This window comes from Columba livia, chromosome 22 (genome assembly GCF_036013475.1).
Source record: "Columba livia isolate bColLiv1 breed racing homer chromosome 22, bColLiv1.pat.W.v2, whole genome shotgun sequence".
NCBI classification, from domain to species: domain Eukaryota; kingdom Metazoa; phylum Chordata; class Aves; order Columbiformes; family Columbidae; genus Columba; species Columba livia.
The window spans coordinates 2,518,397-2,538,065 of NC_088623.1; the positions used below are offsets into that span (position 1 = coordinate 2,518,397).

Below are 19,669 nucleotides of genomic sequence, written 5' to 3' on the forward strand. Positions count from 1 at the left end.
TGTTTGCTGGAAGGACGACTCGGCCGGCAGCCACAGTCCAGGAGGTTCCTCCAGAGCCTCGACGAGAACTTTGTGATGCAAAGGGTGGAGGAGCCGACTAGGAGAGGTGCACTGCTGGACCTCATCCTCACTGACAAGGAGGGGCTGGTTGAAGCGGTAAAGGTTGAGGGCTGCCTTGGTTGTAGCGACCATGAGATGGTGGAGTTCAGGATCTCATGTGGCAGGAGCAGGATAGCAAGCAGAATTGCAACCCTGGATTTCAGCAGGGCAAACTTTGGCCTTTTCAGGCAGTTGCTGGGGGAAATCCCATGGGCAAGGCTGCTTGAAGGTAAAGGGGCGCAAGAGAGTTGGTTAGTGTTCAGGGACTGTTTCTGCCCAGGGGGGTTGTGGAGTCTCCTTCTCTGCAGACATTCCAACCCGCCTGGACACCTTCCTGTGTAACCTCATCTGGGTGTTCCTGCTCCATGGGGGGATTGCACTGGATGAGCTTTCCAGGTCCCTTCAACCCCTGACACTCTGGGATTCTGTGATTTGTTCAATAACAATCCTATAGGCAATGAAAACTGGCTTGGAAAAAAAAAAAAAAAAAAAAAAGGTAATTTCCACAAAGAAGAAAGAATATCCAAAAAAAACAGATTTTCAGTCCTTGTACAAATAAATGGAGCCAATGAACCACCTTGCAAGAAGAAGGAAAAATGCTCAGCCATGCAAGAAAAGAGACAGAGAAACCATCTGATTTTTAATGCAAATTGCTTCCTCCTCGCTTTCGGAGTCAGCACAGAAATGTGTTTTCGGCGTGAGCAGCTGAGAAAGGGCTGAAGCGGCTCTGGGAACCCACACAGGTTCAAGAGGAATGTGTTTGAGCCTATTTTACCACTTCTATCAGTGATCTAAAAGAATATAAAGCAACTGGGAAAGCTCACAGAAACTGTGACTAAGAACCAGCGGAGGTAACTCAAGTGTATGGTTTTCCTTGGACAGCAAACCAGGTTTCTTTTGGCAGCAGTGATCTTAATGCAAAACAAAGTAAGGTCCTATAATTAAAAAACTAAATCAGACTGTAAAAAGATGCGGTATTCTGAAAGACAAACTCTTACACGAAACTAAGAGCCAAATCAAACCCATGGAAGCAGCACCTGGATCATCTTATTTACACAGCCACAGTCCAACCTCTGCTCCATTGCCTGTAGTTCTGCCCTCCCCAACTCCAATGAAAATGGCATCAGGCAGCTGGAAAAGGTTCAGTAATGACCTGCAAGTATATTTGGTTAGAAACTCCTCCCTGATTTATTATAAGAATCTCCTATTGCAGAACAAATAGGAGCCTTAACTTCAATTCTACATAAAGAGAAGTTTTATAACACTACAGGGCTTGTTAACACAGAAGGTAAAGACGTCAGACCAACTCAAAAACTAAACACCTGAACTATCACCTAAAGTAAAGAGTCAGTTCTTAATACCAAGGATGAAAAAGAACTGGGAACACATTGTAATACCTACAGGGGATCCTCTTGCCACCTGCATTCATTAAATCACTGGTGGATGATGTTTTAAAAGACATGCTCCGTAACTGTGAAGTTATGCCTGATGCTGGAATTATCCAGTGATTTTTGTTTGTTTTCAGAATGTCAAATGGCCACTAGTTCGAAATCTAAGAATACAGGAATGCAGCTCCTCAAAGCTTGACACAAAGGGACAGCACCGGGAAGAGAAGCTGGGTGAAAGGGAAAAGAGCCACACTGTTCATTTACTTTGAACTGAAAATGACTGTGCAACTACAGCTTTGACATGGACTAAATCCACACCGCTGCTAAAAGGAGCAGTCATCCCGGTCTCTCTAAACACCAACCACTCTTCCCCCGGCTGAAAAACAACTTCTCAGTCCCACTGTCTCCCTTGTGCCAGCTCTATGGTCTCACGCTGTCGACTGCATTGGGAAATTGCCTTGGCTAAAATGACCCAAATAAAAAAAGGAGAAGAAAAGCGAGGCTCCTGTCCCAATTTCTAGCATATCAGCTTTCCTTATCCTTTCTGTGTGGCCTCTGCACTGCTGTAAGCACAAGGAGAGGGCGGCGAAGGGCTGAGCTGCCTCTTCTGGCAGCTGAACAAGACTCTGCTGAGTCAAAGTGACTCTGCAGCTCCAGACTTACAAGGGAGGAAAATACCGGGTGTTAAGGCTTCCAAATGCAGCACAAGTGGACTGCGACCAGCGTTCATTGAAGTCCCAAACAACCCTTAAAATATAACATAGTAAAAGTGAAAGAACGCAGTTAGGAAACAAAGAATCGATGGTTTTGTCATGAAAGACACTGAGCAAAGGCGCTACCTGGAAAGTATTAACAGGTCGGGTGATCTAGAGGACGTTAATTCCCCTGCTTTAATGATTAACTTGTATTTATGAATCGTTTCGAGACAAAACGCGCTGGTAATAAAAAGATCCATAAATTGCCTCAGTTCCCCTATTGTTTTAAACTCTGGTAGAACTGGGAAGGTACCGAATAAGGTGACAAGACAGAACCACGACTGCAGGGAAAGCCGCTCGCTCGGTTTGGATGGAGATCCACTAAAAGGCCTTTCTGTGCTACCCACACTGGCCTTTTGAGGAAAAATATATATATAGCTAGGGAAATTATTTGCAAAGCAGGGTGAAAACATTCCTGCTTAAATGCTACAGAAATAGTACACTATTTTTTTCATTGCACATTGGAGTGTCTCTCCCTGTGAGAATTACTGTAGCAAACACAAACTGCAGTAGCGGATCATTGATTGACTAGTAGTAGAAAAGGATTTTTAGCTTCAGTGCAAAAAAATAGGTACCACAAGGAAAAAACACCCACAACAGTGAGAAATCAAAAGCGGGTGCTGCAAGTCCCCCATTTAATTAGTGCACAGAACGAGCCGCCTGGTACCATAAGCAGACATTTAGGAAAAGCAAAAATATTTCAAAGCAAGAACAGAACCAGCCAGTTCAAAGTCTGATTCTATTTTCTCCTTGTGTTTGTATTTATTTACTCATGTAAATGCTACAAAAAGCCCAAATGGCAATAACCAGCCGCGTGAATTCTGCAGTTCAAGGGGGTTCGTTAAAGCTTCTTAAGTGGGATATTTTCAGCAATCGCTCCAGCCACACTTCCCCTAACCTGACTTTTTTTTGCCCGATGTTTCCTGACAAATTGAGCCATGTCAGCATTGCCCAAACAGTTTATGTTGCTAGGATGATGTGGAGACACAGCGCACAATATGCGGCGGATCCCTAATTCCTATGGAATGAAGAAAACGAAAGAACCCGTTTCCCCCAAGACCTGCCCGCTCTACAATAGAGGGATGGAAAGTTATTGTAGCAGTTCCTCAGACACAAAGCGGAGTTCCAAAGATTACTTCTTCAAATAAACCAGGGGCTTTTTCATCTTCTAGAAAACAAACAGAAGGCCCGTATTGAGTTGAAGATCAGCAGGAGCATCCAGGCAAAGAGCAAGGAACAAGAGCAGACAAAGCAACAAAGAGCGTAGACTCAATAGTTGAACAAGCTAAAAATGCCAAGACAGAACATCAAATCGCAAGGCTGGGAAAAACACCCAAAATGACCCTGAAAATAATGATTCCGCAGCAAACTGATGTTAGGAAAGAATAACAGAACTGAAGGCAGCAAACAGGGACTAAGTCAAACAACAACACCGCCCCAGCTCCCTCGAGAACTAAAGGCTGCAAACAAGAATATTTAAGTGTTTTAATTCAGATAAAGTTGTGAGGTTTGCAATGCACGTTTTGCCCCTCACTCCCCGTCTGCCCAAACCCACAAGCCAGCAGAGCTGCAAGCGGCATTTTCTTGTATATTTGCAGTGAGACTGCAATGGATCGCACTGCACGCATTTCAAAACACTTTAATCTATTATGACCTAGTGGCAATTCCGGAGACATGGTGGGACAGCACACATGGCTGGGATGTGGGCATGGATGGCTGTGTCCTTTTCAGGAAAGACAGGCCAGCCAGCTGTGGTGGTGGAGTTGCTCTTTATGTGAGAGAACAACTACAATGTATTGACTATTGTCCAGGCACGGATGAGGAGCGAGTTGAGAGTCTGTGGGTGAAAGTTAAGGGGCAGGCTGGCAAGGGTGATACTATTGTGGGTGTCTATTCTAAGCCACCAGATCAGGGTGAGGAAGTTGATGAGGCCTCTGCAGACAGCTGAGAGCAGCCTCACAGTCACAGGCCCCGGTTGTGGTGGGGATTTTAACTTCCCTGATGTTTGCTGGAAGGACGACTCGGCCGGCAGCCACAGTCCAGGAGGTTCCTCCAGAGCCTCGACGAGAACTTTGTGATGCAAAGGGTGGAGGAGCCGACTAGGAGAGGTGCACTGCTGGACCTCATCCTCACTGACAAGGAGGGGCTGGTTGAAGCGGTAAAGGTTGAGGGCTGCCTTGGTTGCAGCGACCACGAGATGGTGGAGTTCAGGATCTCCTGTGGCAGGAGCAGGATAGCAAGCAGAATTGCAACCCTGGATTTCAGCAGGGCAAACTTTGGCCTTTTCAGGCAAATGCTGGGGGAAATCCCATAGGCTTGAAGGTAAAGGGGCCCAAGAGAGTTGGTTAGTGTTCAGGGACTGTTTCTACCGGCTGCAAGATGAGAGCATCCCTCGGGGGGCGGAGCTGAGGCCCCGGGGGCGGAGCCGAAACCTCGGGGGCGGAGTCGTTGCCCCGGGGGCGGAGTCGTTGCCCCGGGGGCGGAGTCGTTGCCCCGGGGGCGGAGTCGTTGCCCCGGGGGGCGGAGTCGTTGCCCAGGTGGGCGGTGGGATGGCGGGAGCCGCCTGCACCGGCTGCCCCGCGTCCCCCTGATCTCTGACCCCCCCGGTGCTCCCGCTCCCACCGCCATGGCCGTGCCCCCCAAGGCGCCCCCCGCCGGGGTCGTGCAGCTGCTCCAGATATCCCCACGTATCAATGCGAGTTTGACAAGAGCTATGTGAACAACAAATAGAAGTCAGTTTTATGTAAAATCTGATGCAGTTTTCAGGAGGCAATCAGAAAGCTGTCCTTATATCCTCAAATATGTCAAGGGAAACCCCTGGTTAATAATCCAGCAACTATAAGAAATATCAAGGAACACAACTTACTTTTAATGATATCGAGTTATGGAGGGGGGGAAAAAACCCCATCTGTACACACTCTATTAAAAGATCTGACATAAGGAAGAGAAAGTCCTTTCTAAAGAAATATAAAGCAGAATAAAGACGGATATATTTAGCACAGACAGAAGGAAAAGCATTTTGAAAATAAAGACAACCAGGAAATGAAGTTACTTAAAGATGAAGAAACAAGCAGAGTTCAGCGACGAGACTACACAGATGGAACTCAAACCAGGCATTTTTACCCCATAACCGGTGACTTAAAACTATTGCACTGTGTCCAGTTCCCTGAACTAGCCAAGCAATTCTTTTTTCTGGTGGAAAGATAATTAAACAGCACCAAAGATTTCTACAACTTGCCAAAGCAGTTCCAACAAAATCATTCTCCAGCTGCACTTCCAGAGCTGCTTCCACAACCCCGCTTGGCTTTTAGGTGAAGCCAAAACTACGACAAAATAAAAAGAAGTGTTTATAAGCATATTTTTTTGCCCCTCTGTTTAATGGGCAGGTTTTTGCTTTCAAGTAAAATATGGTATTCAAGTAAAATATGGTATAAAATATACTTTTCAATACTTATTTCCACTTAGATCAGATTTTGTATTAAAGCACTTGTGAAATATTATTCGGAAGATGTTTTTCATATATGGAGTATTATGTGCATGACAAAGGTGCTGTCTCTGCTCAGCCCGTGCCATTGGCAGCAGTGTTAACGTTGGTTTTACCGTGTAGTTCCAGAACCAGGGCCCCAGAGTTCCCGTGAGGAGCTGCATCGCTACCGTACAGAGCACAGACTCCGTAACATCAAATCTACGCGCGAGGGAAAGAAACAGTTCACAACATTTTCCTGGGCACTTTGGTGGAACCATTGAAATGGATCTTCAGTGGCAGTGTAAACAACCAAATCCAGACAACTACTGCGTGGTACTGAGGTAGTTTAAAGGGGTAGCTCAGAGGAAGGGGATTAATGAGAGTATTAATGAATTAACAAAAATATTGTAACCCACATAGTATTTTACGCATTCAAAAATCCATTCACAGCTTCTACAATTTACAGGACCACTTCAAAACAAAACCTATGGGGAGAGGCTGAGGGAGCTGGGCTTGTTTAGTCTGGAGAAGAGGAGGCTTAGAGCTGAGCTCAGCACTCTCTAGAACTACCTGAAGGGCAGTTCTAGCCAGGTGGGATTGGTCTCTTCTCCCAGGCAGTCAGCAATAGGACAAGGGGCCATGGGCTTCAACTCTGCCAGGGGAAGTTTAGGCTGAGATTAGAAAGCAATTCTTTGCAGAGAGAGTGGTCAGGCACTGGAATGGCTGCCCAGGGAGGTGCTGGACTCACCGGCCCTGGAGGTTTTTAAACTGAGATTGGACATGGCACTTAGTGCCATGATCTAGTAAACGGACTGGAGTTGGACCAAGGGTTGGACTGGATGATCTCTGAGGTCTTTTCCAACCCAGTCCATTCTGTGATTCTGTATGGGTGTGTGCACGAGGAAACAAAATTAAGTTCTTTGCTCCGAGTCACAGCAAATAAAATTCACAAAATCACAATCAAACCCAATCCAGAACCTCTCATCTCCCTACTCGTATCTCCGAATGACACTGAATATGTGAATTCTTTGTATTTTTTGTAGAGCAAAAGCTCAGATTGCACCTTCAGTTTGCCACTTCTAAGGGGAAGCTGTGAGTTTCACCTCCTGTTCACGCAGCTCCTTGGCAAATAATGCTGAAATAATCCAAGTGAGCTCTGGACCCCCATTCAGTGGCAACCGAGCTCTGCTCTGTGTGTATTTGTTTCTCATTCCTAACAGGGATGAAAAAAAGATGCTGTGGCCAGAGCCACAACTACCACACGCACTTCTGATGGCAAAATGTAGCTTTACAGCTAACTAAAATATTTTAAAATGTGACCAAAGTAAAATTACATCAAACCATCTAGTTAAAAAGAAAAAAAATAAATATATATATATATATTTCAGCAATAACAGATTCAGCCATAACAGAGACCCTGTTTATAGCAGTGCTTATCACACATGCCTGGAACAGAAGCCTGCAGGGTGCCGGCCAGTAACGTGCCAATTGATTAAAAAGGTACATCAGAAACCCAAAGCTCATGGTGGCACTGACAGAAATACAGTATTGCTGCGCAGTCCCACGCCTGGTGAGAGGGCACAGTGAATCTCAGTCTAATCAACAGTCTCAGTTTAATTATCACAGCGCATCACAGGTAAGTAATTAGAAAAGGTGACATTTGCTATTTTAGGCAATACAGGAAGAGAAAGTCCCGTGTGCAAACACAGCTAACGGGTACTTTTGGACAGCTGCAGTTTCTTTTCCTTTTTCTTGCTTTTTATTTTGCCGATGTTATTTTAAGTGATATTTGTAACTCAAACATGGATTCGTGTTTTTAAGCATTAACCAGGAAAGCTTTAAAAGGTCCTTCAACCTTGGCATGTGCTTCACTCTGCTCGGCTCTTGGGGGTGATATGTCTTACTCCATATTCTGCCTGCTCTGCTGGGCTCTCCCTGTCAAGCTGGGAAGAGTCTTCAACCAATTAACACAAACTGATTAGTCATGCATCCAGAATATACTCTTGTCAGTGCTAATTTATTGAGCATATTCCATCAGCAATACTTGAAAGGTTGTGTTTGATTAAACAAGCTGTTAGACTTTAAAAGGAATTGAGTCTCAGAGTTCAGAGACAGCTGTAGTCGGTTCTTTCCTTGTCCAGATGAGTGAACTAAAAGGATTGAATTCAAAGTGAAAAAGAAAACACCAACAAGAACAGGAAACATATTTATACCGGAGACTGCTCTGAAATCAAGTCAATCACTATTGATACAGCGGATCTCATGCAGCTTTTGAATACTGTGTGAAAATACTGGGGGTGTTTATGTACCATCCTCCTCCTCCCCACCACACAGAGTTCCTTCCAACAGCCCAATGCAGCAAAACACAGACAAGGAAAACGCTCCTGCCTCATCAGCAAACAGAAGTGATGATGCTGAGAAACTCTACTATTGAACACCCCGCACAGCAGCGCTCTGCTCTGAGAAATGGTGGTTCTTCCATCTGGTTTATCCGTATCTAGCGAGCATGCAAGCAGGATTACTCAGGCTGGGCAACAAACTACGAATCCAAGCAAGAGACAAAGGATTGTTTTCTTAAGGGAACTGCTGCAGCAAGAAAGGAACGTTCATCATCACAACACGAGAGACGGGAAAAAAAAGAGTAAAAGTCACATGCTAGAAATCTAAATGCTTAAAGGTTATAATGGATTTTAGTCTTAACTCATTCCAACCCAGCGTTTTCACTCTGATTAAATATAAACAGCATGAATAAAGCAAACTGTACAGGAGAAAGAAACAAGCACATGAATTCAAACTGTTTGCAGCTACAGGAAATTCATGTTGAGGTAAAAGCAATATTAAAAATTAGAAGCTTTTCTCCTTTGCTTGTGTTAATACACTGAAGACAATACGTAATTTTTTGCCTTCTGCTGCTCACTAACGTATATTAGAAGTTGTACATGTCAAATAACAAGGAATACTAACATAATAGCATGTGGCTATTATGTTGAAGCTCAGTTTCATAGAGCAGCAAGAACGCTTTTCAATGGTAAAGGCAGAAAAATCAGCAGCATCTCTGCATGTGAGCACTTGGTTCTTGGTTTTAAACACTGTCAAGGGACTTGAGAGGGACAGGAGGAGGATCATGATGTGGAAAAAAACCCCTCATCACTGACAGCCCTCAGCAATTTCACCTGTACATAGTAATGCTGTAGCAAGGCACTTAGACGTATTTATATGACACACACCAAGCTACAGAAATGCTGACAGAAGGCAATGAGTACTGAAGTCCGCAGGAGGAGGCAGCTTGAAAGGAGCAAACTTAACATCTATGACAATCCCTCAACACACGCGCCTTGCAAGTGCTGAGAAACTAATTCCCCCCTGACATCAAGAGAGATTCTACTGAGCTTCAAACTTTCCTCTGCAAACACCCGAGGTGTTAAAGTTCTTTAAGTATTGGGGAAAAAAATCATAAAATGGAAATTTCTAAGCCGTGTCATCACAGAGATTACTGCCTTATCTCCTACTACAGTCCTGAGATCCTGAAGCTGTTCCCAAGAGCAAGAATTCCACGTGCTAAACTTTGACTTGGAAGGCTTCCACCTCTAGACTGATATTGGGTGTGAATTGTCGACCTAAGACAGCACACTAACTCCTTTTCCGCTCAAGGAGAAAACTTCATTTAGCTGCTTTCTGAAATACAGCGTCATTTACTAACCTCTCCTTTATATGTCAAGGGTAGAACTGGCAAGAGGGCTCGGGTGATTAACCAAATTAACCTTCTTCTCTTCCTAAGCCAACCCACTGTCAAGTGGGCTCTTGCACATGTACAACTGCTACAGTGTCACCGAACAAGAATGTTCCCCCAAATTCTCCAGCATTCCTCAATAATGGCTGTTTTGTTAAGACAGCCTGAATTCTTTTGCTTTCTCTAGGGACTGTTATTCAAACAGTGAAGTAACATTTTTAACTTCTCAGTTCTATGAAAGCCGGTAAAAACTGATCCCTCCTCACAGTGTTTACTGCTATGACTTTATGAAGGGTCCTTAGAAGCTAATTTCCATCTCCTTGTGTGTATATATACTTACACAAACACATATATTCAGCCTGGAGAAGGCACCAGGGAGACCTTATTGTGGCCTTTCTGTACTAAAAAGGGGCCAATAAAAAAGATGGGGACAGACTTTTTAGCAGGGGCTGTTGTGATAGGATAAGGGATGATGGTTTTAAACTAAAGGAGGAAGATTCAGGCCAGACATGAGGAAGAAATTGTTGGCCCTGAGGGTGGTGAGAGCCTGGCCCAGGTACCCAGAGAGGTGGTAGATGAACCACCCCTGGAGACATCCCAGGCCAGGCTGGACGGGGCTCTGAGCAACCTGAGCTGGTGAAGATGTCCCTGCTCATGGCAGGGGGGGCACTGGGGGAGCTGGGAAGGTCCCTTCCCACTCAAAATATTTTATCATTCTATATATACACACCCTGCTATAATATCTACTATTGCAAACTTCCTGAACTTCAATTAGGAAAGGCTGGAATAAACCAGATAATGCAATAACTCAAAGGAGAAATGCTGGAGACCATGGTGCAGTACTCCCATGTCTCTGGGTAGACCCCTGTTACATGCCCACTGGATTTTTAAAATATGATTTAACACTTTTCCCCCCAGTCTGGCATGGCCAAGCACACAAGGTCGTTACCTGTGCAGTGCTGTGTCCTGTCTCTTAAAGAAGACACTCAAATTGCAGTGCAGAACCCAGCTCAGACCTGACAGACACCAACAGCTTCACTTCGAACTACCCTGGACTTGAGATGGTCTGTGCACTGAGCTTGTGAGGCTGAATACAGCACCGAACCTGCAGAAACACAGCTGTCTCCCCAAATCCTTCCTGAAGGCAAAACCCTGAGCAGGCGCAGGATTGAATCCAAGTGGAATAAGTCTGGATTTGGAAGAGTCGGAGCGAGTAATTCCAATTGGGCTCCAGGTAAAGGCAGGAAGATTCCCTTCAGGGTTTGTGCGCCACATTCCCCAATGCTCTGGTTTCTGCACCATGTTCCTAAAATACCAGATCTGCTTCCTCACAGACATGTGGAAGCCTGTTGGGGCTGGCCAGGCTGATTTTTGTGATATGCAGAAGAAAACTCACTTTTTCCAAACCTGAGATGCCCCAGTTAGGGCACGGCTGCACCCAGACAAGACTAAGCCTGAAACAAAGCTCATTCTATACTGCAGCCCAGCAAGTCCACAATCCAGATAAACCAGTTACTGGGCTGTAAAACGGGAGAACAAAGTAATTATTTGGACTGCTTCAATATCAAATTTTTCCTGCAATTCAGAACCACCTTTTAGTTTCTTCTGTATATTCCTGCACTTTCATGAGCCCATTCTCAGATCGGGTGTTTGTTTTTAAACAAAACTTGTGCCTGCAGCTCTATTCACGCTGTTCCCTGCTGTCTCTGCACTGTTGATGTTACTATAGTGACTTTTACTCTAACCAGCCCAACTTGTTTTGAGACACTTCCTGCTTCCTCCCTGGGAATTTTTAAGCAATACTGACCTCTAGCTATTTTTTTTGAGCTCTTTTCAATAATCAACTTGAGCTGGTTAAAGTCCACATCAGCTGCCAAGATCTAATTAAAATGATCAGTTAAAGATGCAGACAGATCACAGGACTTTACCACCTCAACTGATTATTCCTGGAGCAGCGCAGGGCAGCTCCCCACAGCTGTCAGTGGGCAGAAAGAGCACCAGCGCAGTTGATTGATTCAGTAATTGGGCACAATTAAACTCCTAGTTTTCCTACTCCACCTGCAACATTCCGCAGGAATTTAGCGGAAGCGATGCTGTTTCCTTCTCCCTCGGGGCGAACACTCCTGCTCTGCAGCCAGACTGACACAAAGTGCCTTCTGCACAGGTCAGTGAATTGTCACGGCTGGTACAGCGACAGCGGAGACGAATCAGACATTCTACTCCACAAGCAGCACACACTTAATTTGATTTAGCAATTTATATATATTTTTTAAGACAATGGACTTTTCCAGCAAGCCAAATTGATTATACATTTAAGTTTGAGCTGTGAGTAAGGCTTAAAATATTAATCTTTCCCTTTAGCAGTCGGCTGCTTTTCTCTGAGCTCTTTCCAATTTGCTTATTGAGTTGATCTCTGTAATGAAATACAAGTTCTTGGACATAATCTCATCACAGAAATACAATAAGTGATAACCGTGTGCTCTTTGCTGCTTCCTTGGAATGGAAGGCAAGCTAGAAATGCTGTCACATTTCCTAAGACATCACTACCATTCACAGTGTATTTTTGACAGAGTTCCTACGTGGGACACACAGACAGGAAAAAGCTCCTGTACACTAAGACCTTTTTGGCTCCTTCCAACAACTGTCTCCAGTTCCACTTATTCCACAGTAAGAATAGCTAAGCCTGTGCACTCCAGGGAATCTGAAAGGATAGATAAAATATAGACTTTTTTTTCAGTTTTATGATTGGTGAGATGAAAGCTGCAGAAAACTAGTAGCAAACAGTGAGAATCAATTAGCTGGATAAATAATCTCAGTTTTTGCCATAGAAATGAACGTCAGCTTCTGGCAGTCTGTTAACCTTATGACACGAGGCGAATGAAGAAACAAATGTGTTTACTACACAGTGCTGTCCGTTATCTAAAATAATGATACACACGTATCTGCGTGCTTATTGCCTCCTCTAAATTAGCTTCACATTGATGGATCATCAAATTTTCATAACAGAAGGCCATGCAGAACAACCGTATCAGCTACAAAATGCTGTCCGCAAAATACAAAGACTCCTCACAAGAACAAAAAGCAAAAGTTACAGTTAATACCAGGAGTAATTACACATTTGTCTGCAGCAAAAAGGCAAATTGAATGGTTTTGACACTTGCATCTGCAAAGTCAAACACATGCCAAGGTTGATTTTTTGTGTTCCTTGGGGTTATCAGGGCTCTGTAACATTCAGTAAATGGCAATTTAGCCACTGATTGTCTTAGCATCGCAATTTTGGTGCCATTATTGGCAAAACCACAGTCTATACTAACTAAAAGGGAATCAGAACTTTAAGCTGTAGGCACATCATCAATTAAAACACTGTATTTTAAGAGTTATGGTTAATAGTGAAGATACATCATCCCAAGTCAAGCAATATCAAGACATAGTTAACTGAATACTATAGCCAGACTGCCACCAACTGACAAAAACATAACATTGGGGGAATGAAACACCAGGTACTTTAAACCTAAATAAATAAGGGAAGTCACAACAGAAGCTCCCAATGAACCAATATGACAAAAGCACATTATATCACTTCTAAAACAAGCTAAGTAACATTCAGTATTAATTGCGGATCCAACACGGAATAGCCATCACAAGATTTTAATGTGCATGTATGACAATAAACAACTCATTACTGCTCTAAGGATCTGAACTACAATCACGTAAAGTGCAGCTAGACAGGAAAGCAGCCTAACTTTCAGTTCTATTTTCAGCCAAGGTACTTACATGCCAAAGCGCAACGTTCCAGAGACGTACGTCTGCCAATGCGCGCAGTAAAACATGAACGTTCCAGCAAAACAACAAAAGAACATCCAGTCAGGGTTCGTTCCCAGCTGCACAGCAACACAAGTTCCCAAAACCACAAAGACTGCAGGAGAAAATCAGGCACATAGTAAAAAGATCAAGTGTATATGTGCGTAAAGATCCTTACCAGAAACCAACCTATAAACGACACCAAAGAGACAGTGCGAATGTACCCTGATGTGGTTTATTTCTAAGAGATTAACACTTCCATTTTAAAAGTACAGACTGTAAAATTATATATTTAAATTCGTATCAGTTATCAGAAGTCCTCAATATTGAGGGTTTCTTAGTCTCCTACATTTTTATTGAGCTTAATGAGATTAGGCATCAAGGGACTTAAGTGATTTATACAATTGGAACCTGCAGCCACAGTTTGGGGGTTTTCTCATATATCCAAGAATTGCTGGACATATTTTTTCCTATTATCTGAATTTTTATTACGCCATTAAGAAAATCCAAGGCCTGTCACTGAAGATTCATAATGTATCTATGCTTTCCTTAAGACCTTTAGAATTTAAGTAACCAAAACCATCTGATCATTCCTTTGCAACGGGGTTAAGTTTTAGGCTGGCTCAATGAATTCTACATACCTAGGAACTCATCTTGCTCATTCTAATCTTAAACTCAAGACTTCTACTGTCCCATTCTTTAGGCTTCATACCCGCCTTGCAATCGCTTTATATAGATTCAATCTAAAATAATAGAGAAGAGAATTGACAGCTTCTTACGCGATTTGTTTTTAGAACCAGGACTCTGATAAAGCATACACAGAAGACTGCTGACTCTGATTAAATTAGTCACACACTTAATTTTCTTTTTCAGTGTGATACATATGAAAACATACAATTGATCAAGAGCACTGTCTACAGAAAGGCTGACTGAAAAGCTACACATTCAACGATTTCAGTTGCCTTCTTCTTCAGTAAAGAAGAATTCTTCTGTATTCCAGATCCAATCCCCAAAACCACCGTTTAATCTTCATACTCCAATTAAAAATGACAATACCTGTGGAAAGCGAATCGCAGCCATGATCAAAAAGTTCTCCCAACGGAGTACTGCTATTCGTCCTTCTTGCTTGTTTCCCATCTATAGCATCCAGGGACTGGTAGATGAAAAGGCCACATGCACAAGCAATGTATGCCCACGGAGGTGCCTAAGAAAGAAAAGTCAATGACAGTAAAAAAGCCTGAAGTTGAACTATCTCACACTCTTGTACAGCACGCACAATGAAGTTCATCTTGCTTCTCTTCCCAGCAGTATTATACGTAAGTTGTGCGCGTGATTTAGAAACTCAAAAACCTTCTTAGCCCCTAAAACATGCAATGGTGTCAAACGCTACGCTCATCTTCACGAGGCCTCAGCAAGGTGTCACATACTCCAACTCTGCCAAGTACAGGCTATCACCAGCCTGCAGCGGCATTTGAGAACTACAGCACTGCAAAGTGTTCAAACTTTGAGATCTCCGGTTTAACTTCTACATTTTCTAAGATGTGTAGAGCTCTGCTGTACAGCACCTCCAACAACAACCATTTTTTCTATTATCAACTATCAGCAGCTTTGCCAAATCTGTGTTAATTACCCTTAATATTCACATCCTGGATAGCAATTTTTATTTCCACAGAAATAAAAATTATACCAAATTCTCTGGTAGATCAAGGACTACAATTCAAGCCTTTTTCAGTATTTGAAGCTTAAACCACTATGACCACAAAAGCCAGAGGGTTGCCATTAGTCTGTCTCAGTTTACACAGCCATAAAAACTGATATTATTGGATATTTTGCAGTCTTTGCATTTGACACACTATAGAAAGTGAGCATTTATTTTACAGACCATGCCAGTAAATACGAAATAGAGCAAAGCAGCTTAATCAAGCTGACTTGGCTCTTGAAAAGCTCTGGAGTCTAGCTGCTTTTGGTCTACACAACCATGACTCATTTGTGGCACATCAATACATTCTTTCTACCACCTGCATTGTTCCTGCTACTGTGTTTGGCTAAAACAGTTCATCCTGCCTCAAGAGCTGGCACCGTGCTCTGGTTTTAGCAACACAGCTACACAAACCAGCCCAAAAAGGCAATGTAGGCCCACTGATGAATGAGGTGGGTGCCCCGGTGACAGAAGATAGAGAGAAGGCAGAGTTACTGAATGCCTTCTTTGTCTCTGCCTACTCTGCCGGAGGCTGTCCTGGGGATCCCCGTACCGCTGAGGCCCCAGAGGAAGGCAGGACAATGGAGGAGTTTGCCTGGGTTGATGAGGACTGGGTTAGGGAGCAGTTAGGCAATCTGGACATCCATCAATCCATGGGTCCGGATGGGATGCACCTGCAGATGCTGAGGGAGCTGGCTGAGGTCATTGCTGGACCACATTCCATCATCTTTGCCAAGTCTTGGGAAATGGGAGAGGTGCCTGAGGACTGGAGGAAAGCAAATGTCACTCCAGTCTTCAAAAAGGGCAAGAAGGAGGACCTGGGTAACTCTAGACTGGTCAGCCTCACCTCCATCCCTGGGAAACTGATGGAACGACTTCTCCTTGGCGCCATCTCAAGCATATCAGGGATAAGAGGGTCATTAGGGGCAGTCAACATGGCTTCACCAAGGGGAAGTCGTGCTTGACCAACCTCATTGACTTTTATGAGGACATAACAAGATGGATGGATGATGGCAGAGCGGTGGACGCGGTCTGCTTTGACTTGAGTAAGGCATTGACACAGTCTCCCACAGCATCCTCACAGCTGAACTGAGGGAGTGCGGTCTGGATGAGCGGGTAGTGACGTGGACTGCAAACTGGCTGAAGGGAAGAAGCCAGAGAGTCGTGGTCAATGGGTCAGAGTCCAGATGAGGCCTGTATCCAGTGCAGTGCCTCAGGGGTCAGTACTGGGGCCTGTATTATTCAATATATTCCTCAATTATTTGGACAAGGGAATAGAGTGACTGTCAGCAAGATTGCTGATGACACCAAGCTGGGAGGAGTGGTGACACTGGAAGCTGTGCTGCCATCAGAGACCTGGACAGGCTGGAGAGCTGGGCAGGGAAAAATTTAATGAAATATAACATGGGCAAGTGCAGAGTCTTGTATCTGAGTAGGAACAACCCCAGGTTCCAGTATAAGTTGGGGAATGACCTATTAGAGAGCAGTGTAGGGGAAAGGGACCTGGGGACAGCAGGATGAGCATGAGCCAGCACCGGGCCCTTGTGGCCAGGAAGGCCAATGGTACCTGGGGTGGATTAGAAGGGGGTGGTCAGTAGGTCAGAGAGGTTCTCCTGCCCCTCTGCTCTGCCCTGGGGAGACCACACCTGGAATATTGTGTCCAGTTGTGGCGCCTCAGTTCCAGCAGGACAGGGAACTGCTGGAGAGAGTCCAGCACAGCCACCAAGATGCTGAAGGGAGTGGAGCATCTCCCGTGTGAGGAAAGGCTGAGGGAGCTGGGGCTCTGGAGCTGGACAAGAGGAGACTGAGGGGTGACCTCAATGTTTACAGATATATAAAGGGTGAGCATCAGGAGGATGGAGCCAGGCTCTTCTCAGTGACAACCAGTGATAGGACAAGGGGTAATGGGTTCAAACTGGAACACAAGAGGTTCCCCTTAAATTTGAGAAGAAACTTCTTCTCAGTAAGGGTGACAGAACACTGGCCCAGGCTGCCCAGGGAGGCTGTGGAGTCTCCTTCTCTGCAGACGTTCAAACCTGCCTGGACACCTTCCTGTGTAACCTCATCTGGGTGTTCCTGCTCCATGGGGGGATTGCACTGCATGAGCTTTCCAGGTCCCTTCCAATCCCTAACGTTCTGGGATTCTGTGAGTCTGTGAAAAGAGAGGTAGGGGAGAAATGTGTTGCCCAGAAGCAGAGAATTGCATTTAGACAAGGTTTAGACGCTACAGAATTCCATCCCATTATGATATTTCTATTTCTTACGGATGGATTTCACACGCAAGGTTTAAGTTACCTTTTAGCATCATGCAATCTTCCCTCTATAAACTTTAAAAGATAAAAAGGTTGCTGACTCTTTCTTATATGCTATTTTCATTACGAGCGTAGGTGTTCCCACTTAGATATTATTTGCATCTGCATAAGATTTCACAGTTCCCTCTCTTATCCAGATCTTTGTATTTATTTATTAAAAATATCCAGGTCCCACTCCATTGCTCAGCACTTTGCTGGCTGGACTCTCCTCAACTAAGCAGTCTCTAGAAATACCGGTGTCTCATTTTCTTTTTGGCCACCGGTGAGGCTGTGACAGTGACAGTCCCTCGGCTGCACCGTTCATTAACAGGAAGAGACAAGTCACTTTTGGAAAAAAAAAAAAAAGAAAAAGAAAAGCAGAACTAAGACAGAGCTACAAGGAAAAGACAATTTACTTCTGAAAGCAATAGTGCTTCCCCATTTTCTTTCCCAGACAGTTTTTGACACTTAAAAGCACAAGCTCCCAGCTCAAGCAGCGCGCCACAGCCTCCCCGCCGTGCTGGCACATGGGCTGCAGTGCCATATGGCAAATCAGATCAGGTCAAAAGCTGCCTCAGCAGAAAGTTATTTTACAGCTGAAGTGAGAAAAGCTCATTCACTTAGCACAAAGCAACCCTAAAACCGTTAAACACAGAACGGTGGTTTAATACAGCAGCCAACAGCAAATGCTGCGACTTCCTGATGCTCTGAGCGTAGCTTAGGGTTTACTTCACAAGTTGAATTAGCAACCAAAATACAACAGGACTCTAAATTATAAATTATGTTCTGGTTCAGTGTAGCTGCTAAGTTGATGACATAGAGACAGGCTGAAGTCTCTCCAGAGACTTGGCCCCCACGTAATTCTGTGATCAGAATTAATGGCAAGTTAAACAAAAGTCACAAAACAATTCCACAGTGAAAAAGGAAGGAGCTGCTCTGAGTACTCTCTGCTTAAACTTCATCTTCACTTTTTATCTTACACCTGCTGAATTCCACAAGGTATTGTGAAACTATTTCAACAGATCTCTAGAAGAGGCAAACATCCCTTTACTACCTATGTGGAACTGGGATACAAAGCGTTGCATGTACCAACCTACATGGAGTGTTTTAGAGCCTGGGTGGAAACAACCTGATGCCACTTGACTACAAAGCATTGTCCAAACCTGGGAGACTTGGCTACGAAGGAGTTCAGGTATTTTAAAAGCTGGAGACATTCTCCAGCTACTTGATATGTAATACAGTGTCTGTACCAAATAATTCCCTTTTTCAGTGCATACAGGTGCAAGCAGCTTTTAAGACTCAACACCCAAGCGACAAAACCTTTCCCATGTACAAAACCAAGAGTCTTCAAGTGCCGTGTGAGGTAACCCTGGTGAGAGAGAAAAGTCTTGGAATGCTTTGTAAAGATTTTTATATCCTTGAAACAGGAATTTCAGACATTTCTCCTGAGGACATCACAGAATCCCAGAATGTCAGGGATTGGAAGGGACCTCAAAAGATCATCTAGTCCAATCCCCCCATGGAGCAGGAACACCCAGATGAGGTTACACAGGAAGGTGTCCAGGCGGGTTGGAATGTCTGCACAGAAGGAGACTCCACAACCCCCCTGGGCAGCCTGGGCCAGGCTCTGACACCCTCACCCCGAACAAGTTTCTTCTCATATTCAAGTGGAACCTCTTGTGTTCCAGTTTGAACCCATTACCCCTTGTCCTATTGTTGTTTGCCACCGAGAAGAGCCTGGCTCCATCCTCATGGCACTCACCCATGTCAGGAGCTTTTAGTGCATTCAGAACAAAGAATAAAGCTACTGATTTTCATGCAGCCTTCTCATAGCACTGACGATTCGGGCAACACACAAGGGCAATTCTGTGTTCCCACAGCTCATCACATGCTGTACCCAAAGTCCAGATCTGACCAACTGCCACACAGGTTCCTTTATTTTAATGAGCTGGGTTTAGTTACACCGGCCTGCCTTGATCTCCCAAGCTGCACCACTTTGGAGCTCAGTCCCTCGTCTGAGCTCGAGTTCCTCGCTGTGGTGCAACTCGAGCTGGGCTCACGGGGCAGCCTCAGCTCGCTGCCAGTCGAGTCACCTTGCGCTTCTTGGCACGTGGTAACACTAGATCAGAAAGCGGAAGGTGACCAATCCAGTTGCAAGCAGAGAATGTAAACAGGCAAAAACTCCCTATACCATGCAAGGCAGCTGCAAATCCATCTCTTCATTGTCTGCCCACACACTTAAGTCTTGTGAGGCTGCAGCTTTCATGCAGCAGGGCCTTCCACACTGGCCAAAGGAGCTGCTGTTTCTCTCAGCAAGCAGCATGCTGATCCCAAAATCCATCCGTGCTCTTTTTGTGTGCACACACATCACAAATATTTATAGAGAATAGCTTAAATATATGAAAACTGCAGGCTGCTCAATGAGAAACAGTTCTCCACA

General features: G+C 44.5%; 1 protein-coding gene across 5 annotated transcripts in view; it reads right to left on the minus strand.

Annotated features, from left to right (window-relative positions):
* Window positions 1–19,669, minus strand: part of CEPT1 (choline/ethanolamine phosphotransferase 1) — a 34,589-nt gene that overhangs the window by 11,845 nt on the left and 3,075 nt on the right. For 4 of the 5 annotated variants that reach the window (XM_065038351.1, XM_005505313.3, XM_065038349.1 and 1 more), the window contains exons 3-4: window positions 14,296–14,443; window positions 13,213–13,354 (exon numbers count right to left, since the gene is read on the minus strand). In XM_065038351.1, coding sequence (XP_064894423.1) covers window positions 13,213–13,354; window positions 14,296–14,443 — 290 coding nt within the window. Of the gene's footprint in view, window positions 1–5,842; window positions 5,928–13,212; window positions 13,355–14,295; window positions 14,444–19,669 lie in introns of all 5 variants that reach the window. The other variant, XM_065038352.1, reaches the window with a different exon arrangement.